The 26176-nt window shown below is 42.5% G+C and overlaps 2 protein-coding genes across 5 annotated transcripts; one reads left to right on the top strand and one right to left on the bottom strand.

Moving 5' to 3' along the window:
- Positions 1-64: 64 nt before the first annotated feature.
- Positions 65-4717, top strand: LOC135490602 (uncharacterized). The gene is made up of 2 exons (XM_064775831.1): positions 65-172; positions 1633-4717. The coding sequence occupies exon 2, from the start codon at positions 1641-1643 to the stop codon at positions 3897-3899; it is 2259 nt and encodes a 752-aa protein (XP_064631901.1). The 5' UTR covers positions 65-172; positions 1633-1640; the 3' UTR covers positions 3900-4717.
- On the bottom strand, positions 4593-26176 carry LOC135490600 (early endosome antigen 1-like). Of its 4 annotated transcripts, XM_064775826.1 has the most exons (29): positions 26097-26176; positions 25263-25328; positions 24621-24719; positions 23357-23515; positions 22928-22948; positions 22091-22273; positions 21534-21754; positions 20753-21059; positions 20130-20297; positions 19856-19993; positions 19391-19560; positions 18770-18917; positions 18372-18602; positions 17943-18077; positions 17264-17581; positions 16191-16313; positions 15804-15902; positions 15052-15171; positions 14453-14692; positions 13230-13319; positions 12181-12264; positions 11097-11255; positions 10738-10827; positions 10153-10284; positions 9689-9784; positions 9458-9547; positions 8156-8339; positions 6836-7110; positions 4593-6361 (listed from the first exon to the last, which is right to left on the bottom strand). In XM_064775826.1, exons 1-29 carry the CDS (start codon positions 26127-26129, stop codon positions 6203-6205), a joined length of 4338 nt encoding a protein of 1445 aa, XP_064631896.1. In that variant the 5' UTR covers positions 26130-26176; the 3' UTR covers positions 4593-6202. The 4 variants fall into 4 exon arrangements, with proteins under 4 accessions (XP_064631896.1, XP_064631898.1, XP_064631897.1 ...); XM_064775828.1 differs by lacking the exon at positions 12181-12264; XM_064775827.1 differs by lacking the exon at positions 22928-22948.

The following is a 26176-nucleotide window of genomic DNA, read 5'->3' as shown; positions in this document are numbered from 1 at the left end:
AACCATTCACATGACAATCACGTGATATAGGCCTAGCAATTCTAATCAATATACTGTGTAGATGTATGGGCCGACACGGCAACACATTTTCATCAAGTTTCTCGGTGCAAGTTGGAGTTCGTCTGTCTATAAGGCCGTGGTCCATCAGAGATTATTGGGCTGCAATCGCTTGGTAAGTCAACTTGAATGAGAGGTCGATCGATGGTCTTCAGCGAATTTTACGGAGAGAACGTGCAACCTAAGCATACAGCAACAACCTTTCTCCCAAGTGTTCCGTGTTCGACATTTGGCTGGATATATACATGGCCGATATCTAGTTGGATAGCTGGCCGGAGCCTAGTGTGTCCAGGATTACGAGTACCGAGCGCGCGCGGGGTGGGGGGGGGGGGGAGGGTCTGAATGCACATGGACCTAAGACTTGTACACCTGGTACTAACTATTGAACAGTTTCTAAAATTTTGAGCGCCGAAAACAAGACGCCATGTCACTCCCAGTATTTCAGCTGTAAAATATTGCTGGCTTTATTACATGTCTCGGGACTACATCTACGTGCACGATTACTTAAAAATTATATTGTAACTCGGAAGATTATCTTGATTCTACATGTAATTATTAGAAGGTTTATAGGTAATTTAGAATTGGGAAATTTACTTGATTTAGCGCAGTCCTCGTGACCTTTACCATATCGAGCATTGATAGATTGGAAAAGTCCGATTTGTCCTTTCAGAATATATTCTGAAATCATTGTATAGATTCGGTGAATCATTTCTTTACACATTGCTTTTTATATGCATGGCGTCATGTTTATATTTAGATAGTTGCGAGCAGACTATGTTAGCCTTTCTGTGTCACGGGAATTCCTACTTTCGTTTTGAGAATTGATCTGCCGCCATCTTTACACGGCCATCTAGAATTAGCGGAATGAGCAGAATGAGCGGATTCTGTACAAAATATGATATAATTTTATACAAAATGGAACTTAATGAATTCATTAAGGTTTAATTTGTTCGATACACCACAAAGATTATTTGAAAATCGCTTTTTACAGTCGTTAAGCCATGACTCGCAATGAGGGCATGAAAACGGGTCTGTAGGGACAGTTTAGTTCAGTCGGTAGCCGTGCGCAGCGCTGTATTACCGTACCTCCTTTCGTCTTCAGAGTTCAGGCATGGCGACGATCATCTCGACAAATACTGGCTTTTCCAGGTGATTGAAGCCCAGAATCCGCTCATTCCGCTCATTCCGCTCATTCCGCTCATTCCGCTCATTCCGCTCATTCCGCTCATTCTACATGGCCTCTTTACACATCCCGAGACCAGTCATTTTTTACTCCTTTGTCGTATACAAAGAAATATTATCACTAGGCGGAGGATATTGAAAGCAACAGGTGCCCGTGTGTCTTAACTAGACACATTTAAGAAATTTAAGTGAGTTATGGTGCGTGTTTCGTTTTACCAATGATTTTCTCGGTGAATTGGTTCTCGGAACGGGATAGCGAAACCTCTCAGTAGGTCCTGTCACACCCTAAGTAGACGTTTGAGCCTGCCACACCCATATATTGAAGGCGGCCGGCCATGTCCTCATCAGCGGTAGACGCTTCACATTCCACATTGGCTGTTCCTTTCTTTACAGGCATATCGATGGCGTCATTGGAGAAGTCCCTTGCCAAGGGGCTAGAATGCGCTATCTGCCACGAAGAACTCCACCAACCCAAGATCGCTGGACGTTGTGGCCACACCTTTTGCCAGGATTGCTTACAAAGATACATAGCTACGACAGCATTTGTAGCGTATAGGCCTGGATTTAAATGTCCTTTCTGTCGTGGTGATTGTGCAACTCCTGAAATGGGAGTCCAAGATTTGGCAACTAACTTCACTGTTGCTGGAATTATCGAAAGTCTCAATAAATCAAGACTCCTCAAAGAACAAGTGATTTCAAAGCCTTGTGAGTTATGCCAGGGAGGCCCCGCCGCCGCTGCTGCTGCCGAGCAGGCCTGTGCAGCATGTGATGGGATAATACTTTGTAAAACATGTGGTCGTCAACACCAAAAACACCATGAAACGAAACACCACGTGGTCACTGGTATTTGTGAGCCACATGGAAAGCCCCTACGCTTCTACTGCCGAACGTGTGATGTGGTGCTATGCATTCTGTGCCGTGCTTCCAACTTCCTTCCAGAAGACCACCATCGTCATGATGTTGTGTTATACCGCGATGAGGTGTCGACAGGTCGGAATGAGTTGAGAACAGCACTACGAATTGCAAGGAAAGAAACTAAGGGAGAACTCGAAAGAGTAGAAGGAAGGCTGGTGAACCTCTTGGCAGAAGAAACAAGGACACTGAACTTGTCAAGGGATGAGATTCAGAATAGCGTTGAAGAGGCCGTCAACAAGAACAAGGCCAAGATGGAAAAGCGAGAGGCCAAAATAAAGATGCTTCGACAGGAGGTGGCACGACTAGAAGAGGAGAACAAAACCACGTCTGAACAAACTACAAGGTTTCTGGATCTCGGGGACAAATTTGCGCAAAAACTCGAAGACACGCGTGGAAAGGCTGAAGATGACGTGAACGTTTCCAAAGGTGAAATAATGTCTCTGATGTATCCGTTGAATAAACAGATAAAGCATGGTCAGCTTTTAATGGCCCAGCAGGCACTTATGCCAGAACTAAGAAATGATTTGACTGACACAAGACAGGAACTGCAGAAGTTGTCATCAAGCGCACAGGCTGATCGACTGACACATGTTCAGGAGAGAATAGCTCTGCGGAAGCCAGATTTTCATGAAGTTGCAGAACTGCTCAAACATTTTTCCAACTGTGTCGATGTAGACCGAGTCGATGATGATTCTTCTGGGGAATCAGTCCAGAGTAGGGCCGAGATTGGATTGGAATACTACGTCACAACAGGCAAAGATGCTTCTGGATGTTACTATGAAGATGTGAAGATCCCAAGCAGTGTGAAGCGTGTTCAAGGCATTTCAATCATGTGGGGAAATCGCTGGGCCGTTTGTGGTTCTCTGCCCATAGGAAGTGCGTGGAGTCTTTGGTTGTGGAATGCAACAGAGTTGAAAGTACTAAAGACAGATAACGTATCCATGATAGACCTAGCAACAGTTGGGAAAGATGAGCTGGTCATTTTACGAGGTGAAAATCCGCACCTTCGTCTGCTCAACGTTGTCACTGAGGAGGTTCATGACATTCGCATCAAGAAGTACAATCAAGATGGATTGTTGTCCTTCTGGCAAGTGGAAGTGATCACTGCGGAGAAATTCATTGTGACCTTTCGTACAAAAGACGGAGTCCATCATGTTGCCATTGTGAACAAAGAGGGCGGCATCACCCAAGATATTAAAGTTGAACAAAGACAATGCATTGCATTCTGCAGAATGAAATCTATCATTATCACATGTTCGTTCTTGGGAACCACTTTGACTGTCTACAACTACGACAGTGAGAAAGGTGCCAATGTGATCAGGTCTACTACATTTTCTGAGTTGGATGCCGGGGTCTCGGAAGGGTTCCAGTGCACAGATATCTGTTCAGGGCGCTTGGGGGAGGTCTATATTGTTGGTAGGATCGAGCAACAACTATTTCAACCATCATGGAAACAGACAGTTAAAGAGATCCAGGTGTATCAATTGTATATGTACAGAGAAGATGAACTTGAAATGTATCCAGATGGATTTGATGCAATGGCAATTCCCCGAAGGATGACGTTACTGGCAATCCCAGGTTTAAAGATGCGCAGTAAGTGGGTCCCAAAGTGTTCAATGGGAGGCTCACCAGCAAATAATCTGCTTGTGGAATATGGTAACGAGGCCAAGATTATCACGCTTAAAGCTTCCAGTAAGCCAGAACACAATGACTTATGCTCAGCAAATGCTGAAGATTTCTTCTAGGCACCCAGGAAAAAATCTGTGCATCACGCATATCGACTTGGTGGTTAGCGGAATAGACTCCAAAGATTCAACAGATTCGTGTGCATGATAACTTCACTAGAGCATTGAGCATTTCTATTTTCCTTGACCACCAGTTATACCAAACAGTGTACCCCTTTAATGTGTTTGTCCTCAATAACGAATTAAAGCAACATCAGGCATAAGTAGCCAGTCGATGTGTGGCACATTACATAAGTCGTAGTTCCACCTATCATAAAACCCCGTGTTTTTTCAAGACCCGTGTCTTCGCAGTGTGTCAAAAAACCCGCGGCGCACTTACACCTATCAGTTGTGTTAGATAATGGTTAATAGCCCCGGCGACAGGTGCGCTGTAGGTAGGGAGCTCTCCTGTGTTCTTTCCCGTTGGAGGGGGCGCAATACCGAGGCAACTACACCGCGCCATCTTTCGCCGATCTTAGAACTTGCAATTGCTGTGTCTATTCAGATTCCACCTATCAAAAAACCCGTGTTGAACACGGGTCTGAATTAGCCCCCGATTAGCCCCATCGAGCTCGATGGGGCTAATAGACACGGGGATTTGACACACGGGTCTATTTAGACACGGCAATTCATAGGTGTAAGCGCAAAAGACACGGGGATTTGATAGGTGGAATTACGACTATAAATTTGCTAAGAAATGATAAAACAATCATATTCATATGAAATAAATACTTTATTATGAATGCTCCTTTACACATACAGGACACCATATATCATTTTACAATTTTTGCACAATTCTTCGGAAACAAAGATGGCACTATTTAGGCCTATGATAAAAATAGCTGAAGTTACAGCAGCCCTACCCAGCAATGGGTACACTCTGTTCATCTTCTTTATTTTATGGCATCAACTACTACTAAAAGTGTGTTGTTGCCATCTGAGTCTTGTTTGTCTCTCCAGGGTAAGAAGTGGTCCACGGGGAGATGGACAGTGTCCATTTTTTTGCTTCTAGTTGGAAAACAATAAACTGTTATAAACTCTAGCCCAAACGCCTCCTCTCTTTCATACTTGGTGACTGTTATGGCAAATAAAAAGCTGAACGCAAAAAGGACATAAAATTTAACCCCCCTTTTCCTTCAGTGTGTATGCACTAAATGAGCAACCCCTTACGACACATACCAGGCCAAATCCGGTGGTGTAGAAAATTACAAAATGCCAGATACATATCATAATACATCTGTAAAATACTTTTTTGTAAAATAAAAGACTACTCTGCACGAATTCTACTTTTGCACTTTTTTCAGCTTAGGAAACACAAAATATTACAGCGTGTCTCAAAAAAAATGATACACTTGGTCATCTTTCTTTCCAAATGTATCCTTTTTCTACACGTGTAATTAAAAAAACATTAACTACTGGTACATGTACTCCACTTCCATGACTTCATAAGACCTACATGTACGTCCAGAGACACAAAAAATCTATCTAACTATTAACCGGGTCGACTGCCTACAGTTCAATACTAAGTCATGCAAAGTGGATTTTATAGTTTCATAATACAGGGTGTACCAAAAAAGTTTAATTCTTTTCACAGCATGTAGTAGAACAGCTGGCAAATCTTTGGGCTCAAAAGTATGTAACCAGCCATTTGCAACTGCCCTGAAAAAAATCTGACTCCTTTTTTTGGTCAATTTTAGACCACTCTGATAGAGGGATGGATGCATTGTGTGTTTAGATCACCTGCCTCAGGGGTGATTGTGGCGCCCCCACCTGTTATGTAGAGAGACTCAATAAAAACTTGAACAATAAAATGGACAGGACAAATTTAACAGCATCTAGACTACTTTTTGTTACACCCTGTGGTGTCATACTCCTAATATAGCACCTGCGAATACATAGCTTCTATCATGTAATGGAATTATTTGACTAATTTGGCAAGAAAACTAATAAATAAATCATTTGATTATTCATATTAATAAATCATCAATTTGACCATAAAGTAGTTATACTACAGCATTGTGTAAAATTGCATTTCTATTTTCCTGGACCACCACTCATTATAAATTGTGTACCCCTTTAAACATGTTCAAACATGTTTGAAGCTATTGAGGCTGACCCATTTAAAACAATACGGTAGAACCTCTCTAATAAGGACACCCTCAGGACTGACATGTGCTGTCCTTAATAGAGAGGTGTCCTGATTAGAGAGGTCAAAATTGAATGGAATCAACCAATTTGGAATCAAAACTAGTATCCTTCATGAAGAGGTTGTCCTTAATAGAGAGGTGTCCGCTAAGGGAGGTTCCACTGAATTAAAAAATCGGCTATGACTTTGTGGACAGAGTGATTGAGTTTGATCTGTGCTGGCCGAGTTCTATGAAGCAGGAATCGCAGACGCGGACGGGTTTCTTGGAGGATGCGATAGGCGCCATTCTTGATGAGCACTCATTGCAGTAGATGTGGCCACAATTACGGCAATGATGCTGAAAAAAATATACAATTTTGATGAATATTACCATGAAAATGCATTGGTGAGCTGTGTTGATTACATAACCTTGTGCCAGAGGGCACCACAGTCCAACCTGTATTGGTACACGGAAAACTGGAAGTGTGGGGTGGACAGACAGGCATAACTATCTTGAGAGCACTTGATGAAACTTTACCCGATCATGTACAGATCAGTGAAACTAGCACCCAAGAGGATATCAACCATTCAAATGCATGTACTCGAACAATCAATGCTCTCAATAGTCTGTCACATTCGAGATCGGTGGTATAGTGGTTAATGGGCTTGGCTTATAATCAGGAGGTCATGGGTCTGACTCTTGGGAGGATCACTGCTGTCTGATATCCATATCCTTGAGAAAAACATCTAACCCTACACTGCTTCCCTCCACCCAGGAGTACAAATGGGCAACAGGCTGGCCTGGGAAAGATTAATAAATAGAGAAGCGTACCCTTCTGACGGTCACAGAGAAAGCTTTATCACAGGCAAGGCAGTTTGCAGTGTCTTTATCATCAAGCCACTTGCGATTTGTTGTTTTTGACGACTGTATCTGCAATGACTGGTTTTCCCGCCCAAGTTCTTGCAGGGCTGCCTGCGAATCGTCCAGTCTCCGTCTCATCTCGGCTGTCTTCTCACGTAACTTTTCACATTCCGTTTCACTTGACAAGCACCGTTCTAATAAAACGCGCCTCTCGTCGTTGTTGTTGTCTAGTTTGGCTTCCAGTTCTGCAATCAAAAATTACCAGTTCAACATCCCGCAAGAGAGATTTTGCTGCAGTGACCTGCCGTATGATCATTCTTGCATAATGCAAAGAATTTGGGGGGGATCTCACGGGTCGACACCTTCCCAACCTTTGGCCTAATGTTTCACCGATCTGCAGATACCTACCCAACCGTTGGCCTGAAGTTTCATCAATCTGCAGATACCTACCCAACCGTTGGCCTAATGTTTCATCAATCTGCAGATACCTACCCAACTGTTGGCCTGATGTTTCATCGATCTGCAGATACCTACCCAACCGTTGGCCTGAAGTTTCATCAATCTGCAGATACCTACCCAACCGTTGGCTTGAAGTTTCATCGATCTGCAGATACCTACCCAACCGTTGGCCTGATGTTTCATCAATCTGCAGATACCTACCCAACCGTTGGCCTGATGTTTCATCGATCTGCAGATACCTACCCAACCGTTGGCCTGAAGTTTCATCAATCTGCAGATACCTACCCAACCGTTGGCCTGATGTTTCATTAATCTGCAGATACCTACCCAACCGTTGGCCTAATGTTTCATCAATCTGCAGATACCTACCCAACCGTTGGCCTAATGTTTCATCAATCTGCAGATACCTACCCAACCGTTGGCCTAATGTTTCATCAATCTGCAGATACCTACCCAACCGTTGGCCTGATGTTTCATCAATCTGCAGATACCTACCCAACCGTTGGCCTAATGTTTCATCAATCTGCAGATACCTACCCAACCGTTGGCCTAATGTTTCATCAATCTGCAGATACCTACCCAACCGTTGGCCTGATGTTTCATCAATCTGCAGATACCTACCCAACCGTTGGCCTAATGTTTCATCAATCTGCAGATACCTACCCAACCGTTGGCCTGATGTTTCATCAATCTGCAGATACCTACCCAACCGTTGGCCTGATGTTTCATCAATCTGCAGATACCTACCCAACCGTTGGCCTAATGTTTCATCAATCTGCAGATACCTACCCAACCGTTGGCCTGATGTTTCATCGACCTGCAGATACCTACCCAACCGTTGGCCTGAAGTTTCATCAATCTGTTGATCTTTCTGTTTGAGGATTTGATTAGCACTGTTTAGATCCGAACGGATCGTGCCGAGGTTTTCATTCAGGGCGGATATCTGCATGTTCATTCTAGCTCGCATCTCGTCGAGTTCGTTCTGAAGGGAAGTTTTCAGGCTGGACTCTGCTGCCTGAAGAGGAAGGTGAAGCAGATGTGAAAGGTGTCTGTGAAGGGCAACCAACAGTGTAGCATAACAGCCTGTCCCAAAGTTCATACCTGGGCCCTGTTGTATAGTAGCCTACACCAGCAGTTTAACCCTGGGTCCGATTGCATAGTAGCCTACCCAAGAGAAACCTGGACCCTATTGCAAAGAAGGCAAACCCCAGCAGTTCAAACCTTGGCTCTATTGCATAGTAGCCTACACCAGCAGTTTAACCCTGGGTCCGATTGCATAGTAGCCTACCCAAGAGAAACCTGGACCCTATTGCAAAGAAGGCAAACCCCAGCATTTCAAACCTTGGCCCTATTGCATAGTAGCCTACACCAGCAGTTTAACCCTGGGTCCGATTGCATAGTAGCCTACCCAAGAGAAACCTGGACCCTATTGCAAAGAAGGCAAACCCCAGCAGTTCAAACCTAGGCCCTATTGCATAGTAGCCTACACCAGCAGTTTAACCCTGGGTCCGATTGCATAGTAGCCTACCCAAGAGAAACCTGGACCCTATTGCAAAGAAGGCAAACCCCAGCATTTCAAACCTTGGCCCTATTGCATAGTAGCCTACACCAGCAGTTTAACCCTGGGTCCTATTGCATAGTAGCCTACCCAAGAGAAACCTGGACCCTATTGCAAAGAAGGCAAACCCCAGCATTTCAAACCTTGGCTCTATTGCATAGTAGCCTACACCAGCAGTTTAACCCTGGGTCCGATTGCATAGTAGCCTACCCAAGAGAAACCTGGACCCTATTGCAAAGAAGGCAAACCCCAGCAGTTCAAACCTTGGCTCTATTGCATATTAGCCTACCCCTACAGATCGAACATAGGCCCATAACATCGTTTCATGGTGGCTAGGCCTGTAGCACATACAAGCGATTCACATCTGGGCCATAACACTCAACCAGGCAGTAAAGCCTTGGCCTCTACAGTGTCGGCGCCAAACAGTTCAAACCCATGCAATACTGTCAGCAGGCAGATAGTTCATATTCTGGCCTTGCTGCACAGATCCTAGTTCAAACCCAACACTGTGGACCTGACACGTACCAGGAACACTGTCATTTTTTTTATTTCAGACTAGGTTCGTCCGCCCTTACCAGCTCATCTTGTAACTTTGAGTTCGCCTCCCGGAGCATGGTCTGAACATGGTTAGCAACTTCTTTAGATTCATCCAAGTCTCGCCGAAGCTAAAAAAAAAGTAAAATCCACTTTCACGAATAGTGTACCTCTTTAATTGCACATGTACAATCCAACATTTTCTGAAAATAGTCCTTGCAGTCCTTAAAGGGCAATAAGTGGCCAAAGGAAAATAATCCCAAAACTCGTACCTTATCAGATTGTATCTGAAGCCCCTTGATCAAATTCTGCAGTTCCAACTTTTGATTTATCAGCAGCTGCTTGGCATCATTTTGACTAGATAATTCCTGGGAAGCAAAAAAAGATTATAACTAAATAAGGATCAGTGGCATCTTCAAACATTGTCCAAATTTCTGTAAAGGGAACTCTGCGGGTTTTGGTGATCATGGTATCTCATCCTGTGCCCCTGTGCTGTGGAACTGGAACGGTGTCCCCCAGCATTTGAAACTCTCTCCGAACATTGACACTATCAAAAGTCAGCTTTAGACTTGATGTTTTCGGGACCACTTTGGTGGGGTAGTGCCTTGATCAGGCTTTGGAAAGGCCCCATATAAATGTCAATCACGTTATTATCATTATTTTCATGTGTATCATCCCAGTGTAAGCACATGTACATCATATTCATAAGGTAAAGAGTTCACAGTACGCTATTTACCTTTTCTTTGTCCCAGGCAACTTTCTCTAGATTTGACTTCGACGAATCCAGGTCCTTATTAAGACTCAAGATGACATCTTGGTTGTTTGATTCCTGACGTTTTAGCTCAACTATCTTGTCTTCAAGGATAACCTAGAGAAAAAGGCAAAATGAGGAATTCATGGGCATAATCGGACTCATGAAAAATCATGAATTCCTTTCTATCTAGTTCAATGCACATCCCCATTCTACATTCATCTGCCATGTAAATGACTAAGTGCTTGGGAACACCAGAAATCATGGCCTCAGTAGTTGAACTATATCACCTCAACTGTTTTTAAGCCGCTGAAGAAAACTTCTGCCGAAATCATTATGTTCATTATCCCTAATATAACTATGAAGAGAGAGTCAGTTGCATGCCCTTAGAATGATTTAGTGAGGTGGGGTAAACCTTTTTGCTGCCAGCACAATTTCCCGCTCGGCACAAAATTTCGATCACGCCTAGTAAAAACACTGGTTGAAAAATCTGTAGAAAAAATGGACACGGAAATTTTCAGAATGACTTCCCGCACTCAAAAGGGATTCAACATTTTTTATTTTTTGCACCTTTTCCTCCTCAAGTGAGTTCTTATCCCGTCTCATGGATGCCAATGAAGCATCAAGATCGATCAACTTTCCATCCAAACTCTTCTTGATCTGAAAAGAAATGCTCAGATAAAAAAACACAACAAAAAAAGTGTCAGATATCTGCCACCAATATCTTAATTAGAATCTCTCTATAATAAAGAACAACCTCGGAACAGACAAATGTTCTCCTGACTAGAGGTGTCCTTATTATCGAGGTCAAAATGAATGGAATGGATCACTCTGGGAACAAAATCAGTGTCCCTAACAGAAAGCGTATCCTAATTGCGGAGGTGTCTGCTAAGGGAGGTTTCACTGTAATTTGATAGTTTTGAACCCACCTCACTCATTTGTTCAAGAGACAGATTCAAGGCGATTTCATTGTCCATGGAATTTTTCAAGTCTAACTCCGTTGTGGCAAGTTTGTCCTGTAGCTCCGTCGTCGTGTGGTTGGAATTCTTCAAATTTTTTTCGAGCTGATTGCATCTTTCGGTAGTGTCCTGTTAGCAGGGCAAAAAACGATATTTGAGAAATCACAAAAAACAACATTTTGAGAGCTTGAGACCAAGCCATTTTTGAAATGTTGAAGCACATACTGAATTTGTGACATTTCCATTCTGTCTCTTGCACACCTTACCCAGACAAACCGAATTCTAAGCATAAAATGTCGAGTTATAAAGTTAGCAGACTATACCCGACAGATTTTGTCAAAATATTAAGATAATCTTCCAGTCTGTTATAGTGCGTGGGGGAGACTAGCGTCATGTCCATCAATCAGGTAAGCTTTTCTTGGACAATAGACTTCGGACAGCCTTACTATCAAAACATCAACTCTCAGGCAAAATTACACATTACATTATAACACAATAACAAAAATTTATAAGAATATGAGTTTTTAACAAAAACAAGCTGATCACACTGTTATTTGTTAATTTTGTGAAAGTATAATAAAAATAGTGTTAGTTGGGAGGGTCAGGCCAAATGTAAATTCTACCTCTTAAAGAAATTTTTGAGAGGTACACACGTTTTTGATATTATAATAGTACACAAAGTTCAAATTTTTACACGCAGAGTAAATTTACAAGGTATGAAATTAAACCGCAGGAGAAACTCATAGGTCAGCAGTGTTCTCCACAGGTTTTGAGTTGAGTGGGGCGACTCCACCATCAGTTTCTGCAACCTCAGAATAGAATATTTTCATTTATTTTTCTCCGACATTTAGTATTTTTAAAATGTTTTATTGATATAAGATGTAGTTTAGAGGCATGAGGAGTCATCTGGTTGCGTTTTTTTTTATAAAGAGAGGCTGGGCTTTAAAGAGGTTCAGAAAACATCCCGTGGCAAAGAAAGAGGGGCAGGGTGCCCTTATTTTAAAACTGCAGTGAAGAACACTAGATTTCATTAAGGAATTCTGTATTTGTTTACCCTGAAGTTTTCCTGCAGACGGACCAGTTGCTCTTCATAGTTGAGGCACTGATTGCATGACTTGGCCACCTCCCGTTCTAGCACCTAGGAAAAGTGGGGTGAGATTTCGTGAGAAAGACAACATAACTAGATAGAAAGCTACCGCAGGCTGATTTGTTTACAAAAAATACCAACAGTTAGGTGAAGCATGCTTGGTGAGATTGATTATGTTGAATGAATCTGCAAGATGATTACAAAAAATACATTTTTTTCAAATTTCATGTGATTACCTTTCTTCATAAAGTGAAACCTGGACACTTCTTCTGTTTATGTGAATCTGACACACCACAGCCCATTTCACACAAAAAATGGCACATCACACAAAATGCGTAAAATGACCTTGAGGTTTCGTCAGCATTTTGCTTCATATGGCTCATTCTAATTCTTGGTGATGCTTTGTCCAATTATGGCAAAGTAAACATTCCTAGATACTCCAGAATGGCAAAAATGGATATATCTCGTTTTGGGGTGATGAAGTTCTTTAAAATTAACCAAAACATACCACCATAAGAAAATTTTCCACAGCCGAAAAATGACATTGAAGCGACGTGCCCACGATCAACAAAACGACGATGAAAACTAAACACTGCCACCTGCACACGACGAGAAAAATGATGTGGCGGAGTCGAAAACTACAGGGTACACACACAATCCGTGATGACCCACGCCTTTCAACAAGCAGCGTGTTACCGAGGAAATGTTTTCAAATTATTTTTAGTCCGCACCAGCGGATGAAACGATTGTTTTTGGCCGAGATACATTGAAGTTTCAAGTCCAAAAACATTGCTCTGGGGCAATGATTTTTCTTTTGTGACAGACAAAATGACACAAAGCAATATTTTTGTCATTTTGTGCGTAGCTTTAAGCGACAAACTTTACACTCTATAGTCGTAGTTCCACCTATCATAAAACCCCGTGTCTATTTAGACACGGCAATTCATAGGTGTAAGCACAAAAGACACGGGGATTTGATAGGTGGAAGTACGACTTATATCCGTTGAATGCAATACCTCGATCTTTTTCTGCATGTCGACCTGGCGGCCTTCTTTCTGTTCAAGCATTTGCTCTAGTTCCTTTTCCTTCTTCACACTGACTTCAAGCTGAAAGAAACACTGATCATGGAGAGGAGACCTTTGGGAAATCAGGACGAAAAGTCATAAAACATATGCCGAACTCTCTAGATGTAAATAAGAGCTACTGAGCAATGAATTTCTATCTGTTCCAGCAGTCGCTCGAGCTTCCTCTCCTTCTTCACGCTCACTCACTTTTTTAATATTGAGTCAAGAACTTTTGAAATTCTGCTAGGGGCTGCAAGGAGCTCCTGACGAAAATTATGGTTGTCTGGCAAGAACAATGTAGTTCAAAAGTATAGGACGGGTGAGTGCAGACAGAGTCTAGGACCGCAGACAGAGTCTGGGACTGCAGACGGAGTCTAGGAGTTTATTTTTGCTTTCTTTGTTTGCTAAGTTTAGATTTTCTCATGGTTTTGGCATACCAACACTACCAGACCTACACTTACACATCAACTGTAGAGTAAGCATATATATGGTGTTAAAAGTTTGACCACAAGTTTCCCATGGTATGACCTACTTTAACTGCAGTTAGAGCAAATGATTTGCAAAGTTGAGAATTTCAATCAAACAATGCTATCAATGGCTGAAAAACTGATAATTTATAAATAAATGGAGTAATTTAACAACAGGTTTACAGAAACAAGGTATTAAATGGCACTGTCGAGCCAAGAAAAAAAGTCAGATTTCAACACTTTTGTGTTACATTCTGGTAAGTTTATTTCAAAATTCATTGAATTTTTGAAAAAATTTTTTCATGGATTAGGAAGAGGAAATCTGGCACAGAATTATCATGCGTTTGTTTTAATATTTTGCTAGCCCATTCTCGCAATATCATGACCTTGAACCAAATAGCTCCAGACAAACATAGCACTGGAAAATGACTGCAATTTCGGCAGTTCAATTTTGCATCAATGGGGAGATTAAGATCAGGGACTTATCACGGATCCTTAAAGGTATACGGAGAGAATGTACACAGAATTCGTCCTCTTTCTACCGAGTTTTATCCGTATCAGCATAAGGACTGATAACTGGTCACTTTCGAAAACTTTCTCCAAGTCGGTCACTTTCTCACTGAGCTCACGCCTCGCTGTCCCAAGTTTGTACTCACCTGCACCTTTTGATATACCCTGTACAGTGCAAACTCGTAACTTAACACTAACCTTGGATTGGTAAGTAGTCACAGCCGTCGCCAAATCTTTCTCCAAACCGACCACTTTCTCATTCAGATCATGCTTCAACGTCTCAAGTTCACCAAGCTTCATACTCATCAACGATTCAACGCGGAGTTTCTCCTCCAATGTCGATTTTTCCTTCTTTAACTCTTTGCTAAGCTGCTCGAGACTTGTGTCCTTCTCTGCGAGTTGTTTCTTAAGATTTTCAATATTTGTTCGCAGTTCGGACTGAAAGATGTTGGAGAGATTCATCAGAGTCATAAACATTCCAGATATCAGGTCTACATCTAACCTAACCTAATAATAAGGTGACAAAATGTATTCATGATTTAGAAATGATTCCTTAATTAGTAAATCAAATCAAAAGGAACCTATTCCTGAAAAATGTGCATGACTTTTTAAAAGTCTGGCGCAGATCAGTTGGCAAGATTCAGCCTGATGAACATGTGGACAAAAGGGTCTGCAATAGGGTTCCATTCAGAAACTCGTGACTCGATAATGCATCAGTTGTATGATACCGATTGAGGCTCAGGAAGGGGAGAGTATTGCTCAAAGGAAATTCAATTCAAACCAGTTTGCATGACTACCTTTTCTTGTTGAAGTTTGCTTTCCTTTTCAATGAAATCGCTGCTACCATCATCAAGGCTAGTCTGAAGTGATGACTTTTCCAGAGCTAGTTTACTCTTCTCTGCTTGGAGAGATGCAATCTGAAGAAAAGCTTCTAAAAGTAAATACTTAAACCCTAAAATTTTCGCAAGAATTTTTTTTCGCAAATTTTGCAAATGCACTGAAACGCTAACTTTAAAGGTGTTAAAATTTCACCTGTAATCCACTAACCATTAATTTCGGGAGCAAATGCACTATTTAGTCTTCTGCCAACTGAAAATAAGCAAATTTGCCAACTTTCACATCGCCAAAGTTTATGGTAAAAAGTCATCAGGAAAGCCTTCAGGCAGCTGCATCAGGATAGATGAGACCAACTACAACATACATGTAAACTGCACAACAGTGCTGGTACATTTATCAGCAGCACTTTTTCCCAAATGACACCAGGATATAATGGAAGAAATTGATGTACTCAGATTTCACAAAAGGCAGACAACAGTGAAATGAACAACCAGTCCGTCTCATTCTGCCAAGCTCAGAGCAACATAAGCCTGGTTTTGCTGTGATGGGTCACAACATAAGCCTAGTTTTGCTGTGACGGGTCACAACATAAGCCTAGTTTTGCTGTGACGGGTCACAACATAAGCCTAGTTTTGCTGCGACGGGTCACAACATAAGCCTGGTTTTGCTGTGACGGGTCATTTTTCAACATCTTATTATAGTCTTCTTTTACCTGGTCCTCTAATTTTTCATGTGTCTCTCTGCTGCTGTCCTGGAGTTGACTGAGCTCCTCATGAACGGCGTTCACCTCTGATGCATGGCTCGCCTGCATCTAAACAAGAGAAAAACCATGCAATAATGGATTTCTCCGAGCCTCTTTACTGTCTTGGCGTTGACTAAAACATTTTTCTCGAAACACCCCATATAAACCTACCTGAACAATCTAAGACTGAGAAAGATTTTTGAAACACCCAATACAATATCACCCTGACAAATCATTTTAATACTCAACTCAACTTGAGTTTCTGAAACATTTTTTGAAACACCCAGTATAAACCAGACTAACCGTGTCAATGATGGAACATTGTTTTTTGAAACACCCTATATAAACCTGGCTAACCTTGTCAATACTCGACTTGAGGTTCTGAATATTCATCTCCCTCTCCTTCAAGGTCACCTCGACACTCTTCAGCTGCCCTTCTACATCTCGCTTTGTCTTCTCAGTAATCGACAAGGCCTCAATCTGCAGGGACAAATGAATCAAACTTCATATCGGATATACAGTATAGACCATGGCCTAGTTTAGAGGCAGCCTTCAATCACGTTCCATTCACTTGTTAGGATGGATGGTATGCATTCTTCAGCACTTATAATGGAAATGTTGAGGTTGTAATAGTAGTGTTTATCCTCATTTGCAATAGTTTGGTGGTAAAGATGTGATTTAGAGGTAAAAAAACAAAGTTGCTGGGGTTGGCAGCCTGGCACCTCCTGTGGCAGTTTGGCACCTCCTGGGGCAGTTTGGCACCTCCTGGGGCAGTTTGGCACCTCCTGGGGCAGCTTGGCACTTCCTGGGGCAGCTTGGCACCTCCTGGGGCAGTTTGGCACCTCCTGGGGCAGTTTGGCACCTCCTGGGGCAGCCTGGCACTTCCTGGGGCAGTTTGGCACCTCCTGGGGCAGCTTGGCACTTCCTGGGGCAGTTTGGCACCTTCTGGGGCAGTTTGGCACTTCCTGGGGCAGCTTGGCACCTCCTGGGGCAGTTTGGCACCTCCTGGGGCAGTTTGGCACCTCCTGGGGCAGCTTGGCACTTCCTGGGGCAGTTTGGCACCTTCTGGGGCAGTTTGGCACTTCCTGGGGCAGCTTGGCACTTCCTGGGGCAGCCTGGCACCTCCTGGGGCAGCTTGGCAGTTGTCTGGTGCTCCCTGGTTAAGTGTGGCTGCTTATAGTAGTTGAGTTGGCCTCAAACTGACACTGGATGCACTCAAATCAGAGAAGTGAGCTACCCTTACCCATGGGGAGGCAGACTACCCTCGGTGAGGTGAGCCACACTCGGAGAGGTGGGGCTACCCGCGGAGATGTGGGCTACACTCGGAGAGGTGGTTGCAGATTCCCCATTTTGAAAGATTACCAACTGACTCGTACACAATGTCATCAATGCGAGGAGGGGCTGTGGCAAGGGGATAACGTTTCACCTACCCTTTGATGAAGATCCTTCTCCAACTTATCATACTGTGTCTTGGACTCCTGCAGCTTGACAGTGATACCGTTAGCCATCGTTTCCAGTGATTGCATCCGACTCGTACTTTCGGTTAACTGTTTTCCCTTCTCCTCCAATTGTTTTTCCAAGTCCGCCTTGGACTGGTTGAGTTTAGAAATAACGTTATCCTTTTCTGAAATGTTCGTTTCAAGGTGTGTCGATTTCTGCTCAAGAACGTTTAATTTCTTTTTCTGTTCTTTCAATTCATTTTCTAAACTTTTACATTCCTCCTTCTTTGACGCATGGTCATTGGAAACCTGGATGAAAAGGAAATATTCAGAATTCACTGAAAATTTACAATACTAGTAGACATGTTGTCAACATTGATAATTACCATGTTGATAATGGGGCAGCATGTAGCTTAGTAAGTTCAGTTTAAAGCCAAGGTGGTATAGTTAGATACCAAGATCTCTTAGCAGAATGATGCATCATGGCAATTCCCCAGCAAAGTTTGAGACTCTGATAATTTCCCTCTCCAAAAACAGAAAGTCACAGCCTTAGTGCAGCCCCTTCATACTTTATCTCGTGAGAGAACCCCCCGAACTCTCCTACAACAATAGCAGATAGTTTGACCCAGCGCAATGGAGGGGACCCCCCCCATGAAATATTTTGTTATACCTCGTCCAGTTGTTGCTTCAGTTTGGTAATCTCGTGGTGTTTCTCATCGATGGTATGTTGAGCCGTCTTTAGATGGTTCTCCAGGTCGGCCCTTTGGCTGGTTTTGGCTGCCTCGGTGGCGAGTAGGAGTTCGCTCTAGAAAGGAAGAGGTTACATAAGGTTGCCTTCACCTGAGGAGTGATCCTTTAAAGTGCCCGCAAATGAGCGATTTTAAATCGCTGCGATTATGGTCACATGCGACCAAAAACACTTGTTTGCAGTGGTCACCTAATGCTGACCCTGACGTTGACCCTTTCTCCCTGCAATAATCCTCACCCTAACCCTTCCCTTACACTTATCTTAACTCCCTAATCTTCAGTTTAATCTCTAAAATTGCATAAATTCTAAGTTACGACTAGTCGTAACAATGGCCACTTTGTATCATCTTACCTTTATTCTCAATTCCGCCTCCAAATCACTACATTTCTGCAAAGTTTCCGCCAGCTTTTCCTCCTTCTCTTTCACAAGGCCATCCAGTTGTGAACACTGATCCTGGGATCCTTGAACCTCCGCTTTGATTTGCTGAAGTTGCTGATGCATGTTATTCAAGTCTTTTTCCGATTCTGACGTTTTGGTGACCAACGTCTGCTGTAAATTTACTATCTTGTTTTGAAGTGTTTCCTGTGGAGAAAATGATGGCAGTATGGAGAGGAAATAACAAGCATGTGTTGAGTTTACTACGTGACCCCCTAGTATTACCAGACAATGTCACAATCCTATAGCCCTTTTGCTATTGCAGCGTTTTGGAGGTTTTTCCCTGTTTCAGCTGAAAAATCATTTAACAGTACCTTTTCTTGATTGAGTTGACTGATGGCTGTCTCCACCCCTGCACCCGCTTCAATCTTTCCAATCAGGTCGACGCGCTCCTCCTCAAGGTGTTGCACAGAATCCTTCGTCTGGCTAACCAGTTCTTCCATCTCTTTGATTTTTCCATCCCTGGAGAAATATTTGGAAACATTTTTGCATTATTTAAAGAGTCAAGTTTTGCATTATTTAAAGAGTCAAGTTTTGCATTATTTAAAGAGTCAAGTTTTGCATTATTTAAAGAGTCAAGTTTTGCATTATTTAAAGAGTCAAGTTTTCTAAAGATGGACAGGCTACTGCAGCCTGAAAATTTCACTTTTTGTTATTTTCACGAATTGACTGTTTTGATTTGTGAATCTCATTTTGGTGGCTAACTACTGACTTCCTTCACAGTACCGTGATTTTAATTTTTTGATTATTTTAGCGCTTTTTGGACTAGCGGATGGATGGTGGGTGTAAAAATCACCGTATCATGAGAGGATACTAACACAGGCCGATGATATATTAGAATCTGTCTCTGACCTATTCTTGACTACAGTGAGATAATCTCAGAATAAGGAGTCAGAAGACGAAAGAAATAAGAGCAACGATTTCAAAATACTCACCTTGCCTGAACCTTTCTGACCTCGTCCTCAAGTTGACCTCTGACCTCTCTCAACTGTGCCTTCAGCTCAGCATTCTTGGTTGACTTTTTGTTCAGACTCTCCTGTAAGTCCTGAACCCCCTTGCTGCTCTCAGACAGTGCTGCCTCTTTGGTTTTAAGAGTATTGCCCATCTGCCATATAGAGAAAATAAGCGTGAGATTTTCCCTGAATAATTTCGTCTGACTGTGAAGTTATCATCAACTGACGTATATTTTGACACAATCACCGAAATTTCTCACCTGGACATTTCAGAGGGACGTTGCCATCTTTCCTCAAGTTCAATTTCTTTCATTATCCCCTGGGGTCAATCAGGCTTGTCTTCTGTGTGATATGCGCCTGCTTTTGCTGTGACGGGTCACAATTGATTTCCGCAATGTAATAACATTCAAATCTAACCTCTTAAGAGCTTGTCCAGCATTTACTTACAGTATCGAGCTCTAGTTTTAACGCTGTGAACTGCTGCTCTCTCTCGTAAAGCTCCGACTGAGCCGATTGTTTAGATTCTCCTAGACTCTTCTCCAAGCTGCTCAAAGATGTCTCTCTCTGTTGTAGCTGCCCCTGAACCTGAAATTGAAGTTTATTTCGACGCATGAAGTGGCGATCAGTTGTCGTACTGGATTGACAACCCAAAAGTTGTTGTCCTTTTCCAATATCAATATCAATATCAATAGTATAAATTTAACTTAACAACAATGAATACCTTATTAAGCTCCTCCTGTAGCTCCTTACACGTCAAGGTCTGATCCACCAACTCCGCGCTCACTCCGTTAAGCTCGAGACCTTTTGACTCCAGCTCCGATTTCAGATTCTCGCCGTCTTCCTGAGAGGACCTCAACTCTGCTGTGAGTTGATCCAAGTTGAATTTGGTCTAAAATGAAACGTGGTGAGTTGAAGGACTATAGGCTGGAGGTGGGGGGCAAATTATAGTCTCCGTGTGACCAATATGCACAGTTGAGAAACCGGGTCGTGTTTTATTTAGCGAGAAATATATTCCTGGTGCAGGCGTGAACAGTTTAGGAACACTGTAAGAAGACCCCTATTGGCGATTTTGTGTAACTTGATCTTGCCTGCCTGGCTCCTGCCTATAGACTGCCTTTAGAAAATCAAAATTCAAGAATACATGTATGTTTTACCCTTCACTCAGATATGAGCCACCGCTTTCAACTGACAATGATGAAAATACATTTCCAATTTTATACAACGGATAATAAGAATCATGCTCTCTGTCATTAGATACTGGCCTGTCGACACCACATCATAATGGCACACAATATGATCAAACAAGAGCAAATACAGAGGAGAATAACCTTAAATCGAACCTACCTTATTCAGATCCTCAGTCAGCGACAATATACTTTGCTGCTTCTGCTCGAGTTGTTGTACAAGTTGTTCAGAGCTCGCCGAGAGTGAGTCCTGCAGGTTTTTCATATCGTCAAGCTTGGGCGCAAGATCCACCTTGGCCTGGAGTTCCACGACAAGTCTCTCGGCTTCGCGTAGCTCGGTGCCAACAGTCGTATTCTGTTCCTTGAGTTGGGCGACCTCTGCTTCTTTCTCTTGTGCTAGTTTGTCCATCAACGTCTGAACTTGAACAAGTTCTTCTTTCAGGACGTTGACATCGTCGACTGACGGCCTGCAGACAAAAAGTTTTGTTCAAATTTTTGGTCTATAGTCTAGAAGTCACATCTGACTCACACTTCAATCCCAAGTCTATCCTGACATCTTTTAGTAGAACTCAGATGAGCTGCTCAACTTTAGTATTTCTGACCAGTACCTATTTACACACCTGGGTGGAGTAAGGCAAGCTGGACAAAGAGACCTCTCTGGAGTCTCATGCCGACTGTGAGATTCGACCAGGGGCCTTTGGAGTCCAAGTCCAAGCCACTTCACCACAGTGGCTCCTATTAGCAAAGCATTAACAATACAGACTGTACCAGGCAGATCCTGTACACAGAGAGTGCAAACGATCACTTCATTTTCATTTCTGATGGAAATCCAAAGCAAGCAAGACTCGGCCCCCCCGATGATGCTTCAGGGGCCATGTGGGATGATAAGATTTCATCCCAAATCGTTTTGAATGACTAGCATCTTGTACACTTCTAATTACCTCTGAGCTAACTGCGTCTCCAAATCATTAATCTGTTTAGACTTGTCCGCCAACTCCTGCCGATAGCTCATGACATGTTCCTCAATTCCTGCCTTTTGACCCTCCGCTTCATCCGCCTTGGCTTTCGACGATACAATATCTAACGACAACTGGGCGGCTTTCTGTTCGAGCCTGTCCTTGTCTTGTTTCATGGTCGAGTTGGACTCCATCAGTTCCGCATACTGAAGGAAAAAGAAGCTATCCTTTACCATGTCAGCACAAATTCGGGTTATTGACCAAGTGACGACAACTTCGGCTTTAGCCAGAGGCAGGGACCATCAGGCGGGGTCATCAGCTTGCCCAAGTACAGACATCAGGTACACGGAATCTTGGCTTTTGGTCTTATTCGAAGGACGAAGCAATGTAAGTAAGATCAATTGTCTTGCTCATAGATAATGAGACAATACAGCAGTAATCCTTCCAAGATTTGAACCCAAGACCTCCTGACTATGAGCCCAGCGCTCTAACCAATGCCACTCGTCTCAATAAAGGATGCACCAACAGAGTTTGGTACTTACCTGTTTTCTGAGGAGCATAATCTCTGAGGAGAGCAGCGACCTGCTCTCCTCTGATGCCTTCAGCTGCTGCTTCAACAGGTCTATCTCCTGGTCAGCGTCACCTTTCCCTGCTTCATCAGATCCCTTCTCGTCTTTCATTTTCTCAAATTCCTTCTTCAACTCGGTGGAGTACCACTTCTCTTCCTGGAAGAGTTTGATCACGGATATTAAGCAAAGACGAAAATATTTACATCCGTTTCTATGATTATGAAAATAGCATGCTGGCCTGGGGGAATAATTTGTGAGATTAGTCCGAACCTTTTAGATACAACCACTATTTCAGCAGTCAAAGCACAAGACGCCGACGATGCAATTTCTTCAAACTTTTAAAACTGCCAGAAAAACAAAGTATCATAATCTTCAAGACTAACCAATCATTATTGAGATACAATTTTCAAATACTGAAGTTTGATATGCACCTTCAAATTTCAAATGCAACGAAAAATGAGAGCACATGCCACCAGCATACACTGAGTGTAATCAGTGGCCCATATTTTGGTCTTGGGATTGAATTATCAAGGATCAAGGAGTGAGTTTTTACAAGAATAAGGATCGGTGAACTGGAGTTATACGTTGGGAAGACATACTTAATGAATGGCTCCAATTTTTGTCTGCCAAACAAGTGTCACACGAATAGAATATCTTTCTTTCAGAAATTTTGAACGAATCGGCCAGGTTCAATCAGGTATTTTGGCGAACAAAGCCCACAACCTTAGTCCAGAGGCATAGGAGCAAAGCAACTGAAAGAAGGAAGGACTGCATGCGATCTGAACATTTTAGCGTTAAATTTTTAATTACCTCCAAAGCCATATTAGCGTCCTATGAAAGCAGACAGAGGAAAAACAAGGCAAAAGTTCAACACCGATGCTACACAGTCAGTTTTAAAAGGTGGACGCCATCCTGTTTTCTGTGATGACAATTTTCGGGTCGATTTCTGCCAAAATGCTTTTGGTGCTGTGCTCTCCAGACCATAGACCAGTCAGAAGAGACACAATAGTGTATGATAAGAGATGCAATTTGAGCGATGGATCGATTTTTTTATTTATCATATTCATGAAATCCACAAATTATAACAGAGGGAACCACAGCAACTTTTTCTCGATTCTGTTGAGTCATTTTGTGCACCAAGTCTGACTCTGACTCTGCTACACTACTTCTTGAAGTCTTTTTCTCATCTGTTTGTCACACTTTAGTATGGCCTTTTCACAAACCACTCGCAACACGTACCTTCAGTGATGTTCGAAGATCGTCCAGCTCTTGGCGTAGGGCCAACACATCTCCGTCCCGATTGGCTGACGTGATCGACGGGTCGTGATTTCTCTCGTAATGATTCTGTAACGCTTCAGCAGAAGACAACGATGACATGCACATAGGACAGATGAAACCCTAAAACGAAAATAATAACAATTACAAAATTTCCATGAGCAGGTAAACTCTAAAATACAACTTTAGCAAAAATTTAACTCTAGCCAAATAGTTTGATAGGTGAGGTGTGCAACATTGCACCAAAAATTCAAACGTAGTGAATCTGAGAGCACATTGAATGGTTCTTTCTTAAGAGGTGAGAATGTACACTGTTGTTGATTGCATCGTTTGAAATATACATGCAGGTAAAAAGCAAGTCTATGATACACACCACCAGTTCATTCGAATGAGGGTAGAATACTCCTATGAGGCCTTTAAAACAGCGCCACTATTGCCAGACGTTGGAACAAAATCACCAGGTTTGTATCCAGGTGATGCATGCGAAAGGATGAGTACCCTTTCGACTACCGTATCAAAATCTGGTGTGAGCATGCGTAAGCGGGTACAAAGTCTGGAAAGCTTGTCAAAAATATCTGTCAATCGAGGCAATGATTCAAATGGAGAAACTAGGACCAGCTTATAAATCCTTCAACAGGAGAAGATAAACAACACAACATAACAAGAAAAACATGGAGGAAAGACGTTATGTACACACTTTCAAAGGTGAATTCACCCAAACCAAAGCGAAAGGACATTTTACACATCAAGGGTGAATTTTACAAAGATTCAAACATTAACTTTACACCAACACACATACAGATCATACTCTGGTGAGAAAACTCTCTGGGACTATTAGTAGAATCATGCACGGCCGAACCACATGGTCACTTTTCAAACCATTGGTATCTGGCAATGAGCAGAAGAAGGAAATTTCAACTTTCGATGCTCCCTGCAGGCACCAACAAAAGAGTATTTTATTGCGGTGATGAGCAACAAAAAGATCTCTTGTCTACAGGAAAGACCGGTTATCGCGGAGTCTGCTATTTACAGAGGTCACAGCAATAACCGATTCTTGTTGCCGGCACTTGCAATGACCACCACAAATGATAGACTTTTGTCGCACGCAATAATTATCGCATGGCTCTGCAACAGAAATGTCTCATTTGTGGAGCAGAATAGGACAATTAACAAGCAAGCAACCAATGCAATCGTGCCAAGTGAATTTTAGAAACGGTTGGTAAGTCACCTTCTCCAGTTGGTCAGTGTCCGAGTCATGATTTTTGAAGTGAGCCTGAAGGGCGTCTGCAGACTCGAGGGACATATGACACATCGGACATATGAACCCCTGCAATAGTGAAAGTTACATTGTGTACATCCATTTTTCCATCATTATTCCATTGAAAGGTGAAAAATCATTCTTATCCGACTTTCACAGGCCTTGAATTGCTTCCCATCTAGCTTCACCATCATAGACATCATCGCACCAATCAAAGGAGTTGTTTCAAAGCCAAAACAAACCTAAATATAACCACAACGAACAGAGGAACACATTGTATTCAACCATGCAGTCTTTTTATGGCTGTTGGTTAGTTGTGGCCTTCAAAAGCTTCCTCCAACTGGTGGGATTCCTACCAAATAACTTGGAACTAGACGATAATAGCTGCAATTTTCAGAATCAATTAGAGTTTGAGAGTAACAGTATTGCTTTACTTTCCACAAATAAGTGAATGAAAAAGAGTTTGAGAAAAGAAGGTGAACCAGGTCCACACCAACACTTCTAAGGACATGTTTCGACTCGAGGTAAAGTGAAGTCCCTATACTCCACAAGCTTACAGTTTTTCAAAGCAGCTCTTCACCACACAGAACACTTGACAAGACTCTGACTAACCTGTTGTTCCTCCTGACTGGGAGTCTGCCCCGGTGGTCTGGCAGGAGGCGTCTGGGGTGAAGTGGGCTGAAATGGAAAGATTCTTTATAATTATATCAGCATTTGAAACTTTGTTCATTCGGATTGAGGAAAAAGTTATTGCTGGATTTGACATAAACAGACTAGGAGATATTTGTATGCTTACCGGTACCATCTCAATCAGATGGCAACAGCAGTGGCCATCAATCCCAACTGAGAGCATCAACAGACAAATTCAAAGAACGGCAAAACAAATCAAATGCACACACTCAGAAAATGTCAGAAGGCCTAACCCGAGTTTGGACAATGCCTAGAGACACGGCAATCCTTTTTTCAAGGTGAAACTTGTGACACATGACTGGTCAGCGCCAAAACAAACTTCTTCCAATTCGTCTATAGGTGACATTAACCCTTTTGACACCATCAACGACAACATCATACTGAATCAGGGAATCTATACAAGACATTGATGTCGTCATCGACATCGCCAAGATAAATGGATGCCAAAATTGATGTCCACCATGTTTTTGTCGGTTGTTGGCGTCAACTGGTATTGCAGGAACACTGAAATGCCCATGGACTGCCAACTCAATAGGCCATCTCAATCTCTGAGCTAGACAAAAGAGGGATGTATGTCACCACCTCACCACACCGCAAGGGGGCGTGGCAAAAACTAAAGAGTTGAAAACAAACCAAAATAGAATTAGAACTCCAAAATACAGCTTTATTACAACTGACAATACACAATTAGCACTCTACAACGATGCACTGCGTCTGATACAACGACAAAAAAGGGATAAAAGTGTAACTACTTACCTGAGCCCCGCGATTTAGGAGCTTTTTGAACATCACAAACGAGGATCTTTTCCGGTAAATTGGCAATTTGGCTCAACTTC

The sequence above is a fragment of the Lineus longissimus genome, chromosome 7, assembly GCF_910592395.1.
Source record: "Lineus longissimus chromosome 7, tnLinLong1.2, whole genome shotgun sequence".
NCBI classification, from domain to species: domain Eukaryota; kingdom Metazoa; phylum Nemertea; class Pilidiophora; order Heteronemertea; family Lineidae; genus Lineus; species Lineus longissimus.
The sequence above is the reverse complement of the archived record's forward strand: the minus strand, read 5'-3'. Positions and strand labels throughout refer to the sequence as shown.

Coding starts and splice junctions, on each gene's coding strand:
- LOC135490602 (XM_064775831.1), top strand. CDS start 1,641: ATGGCGTCATTGGAGAAGTCCCTTGCCAAGGGGCTAGAATGCGCTATC.
- LOC135490600 (XM_064775826.1), bottom strand. CDS start 26,129: ATGTTCAAAAAGCTCCTAAATCGCGGGGCTCAG. Junction 23,516..24,620: donor ACACTGACCAACTGGAGAAG/GTGACTTACCAA, acceptor TTTTCGTTTTAG/GGTTTCATCTGTCCTATGTG. Junction 11,256..12,180: donor GTCTGCAGGAAAACTTCAGG/GTAAACAAATAC, acceptor CCCTGCTAACAG/GACACTACCGAAAGATGCAA.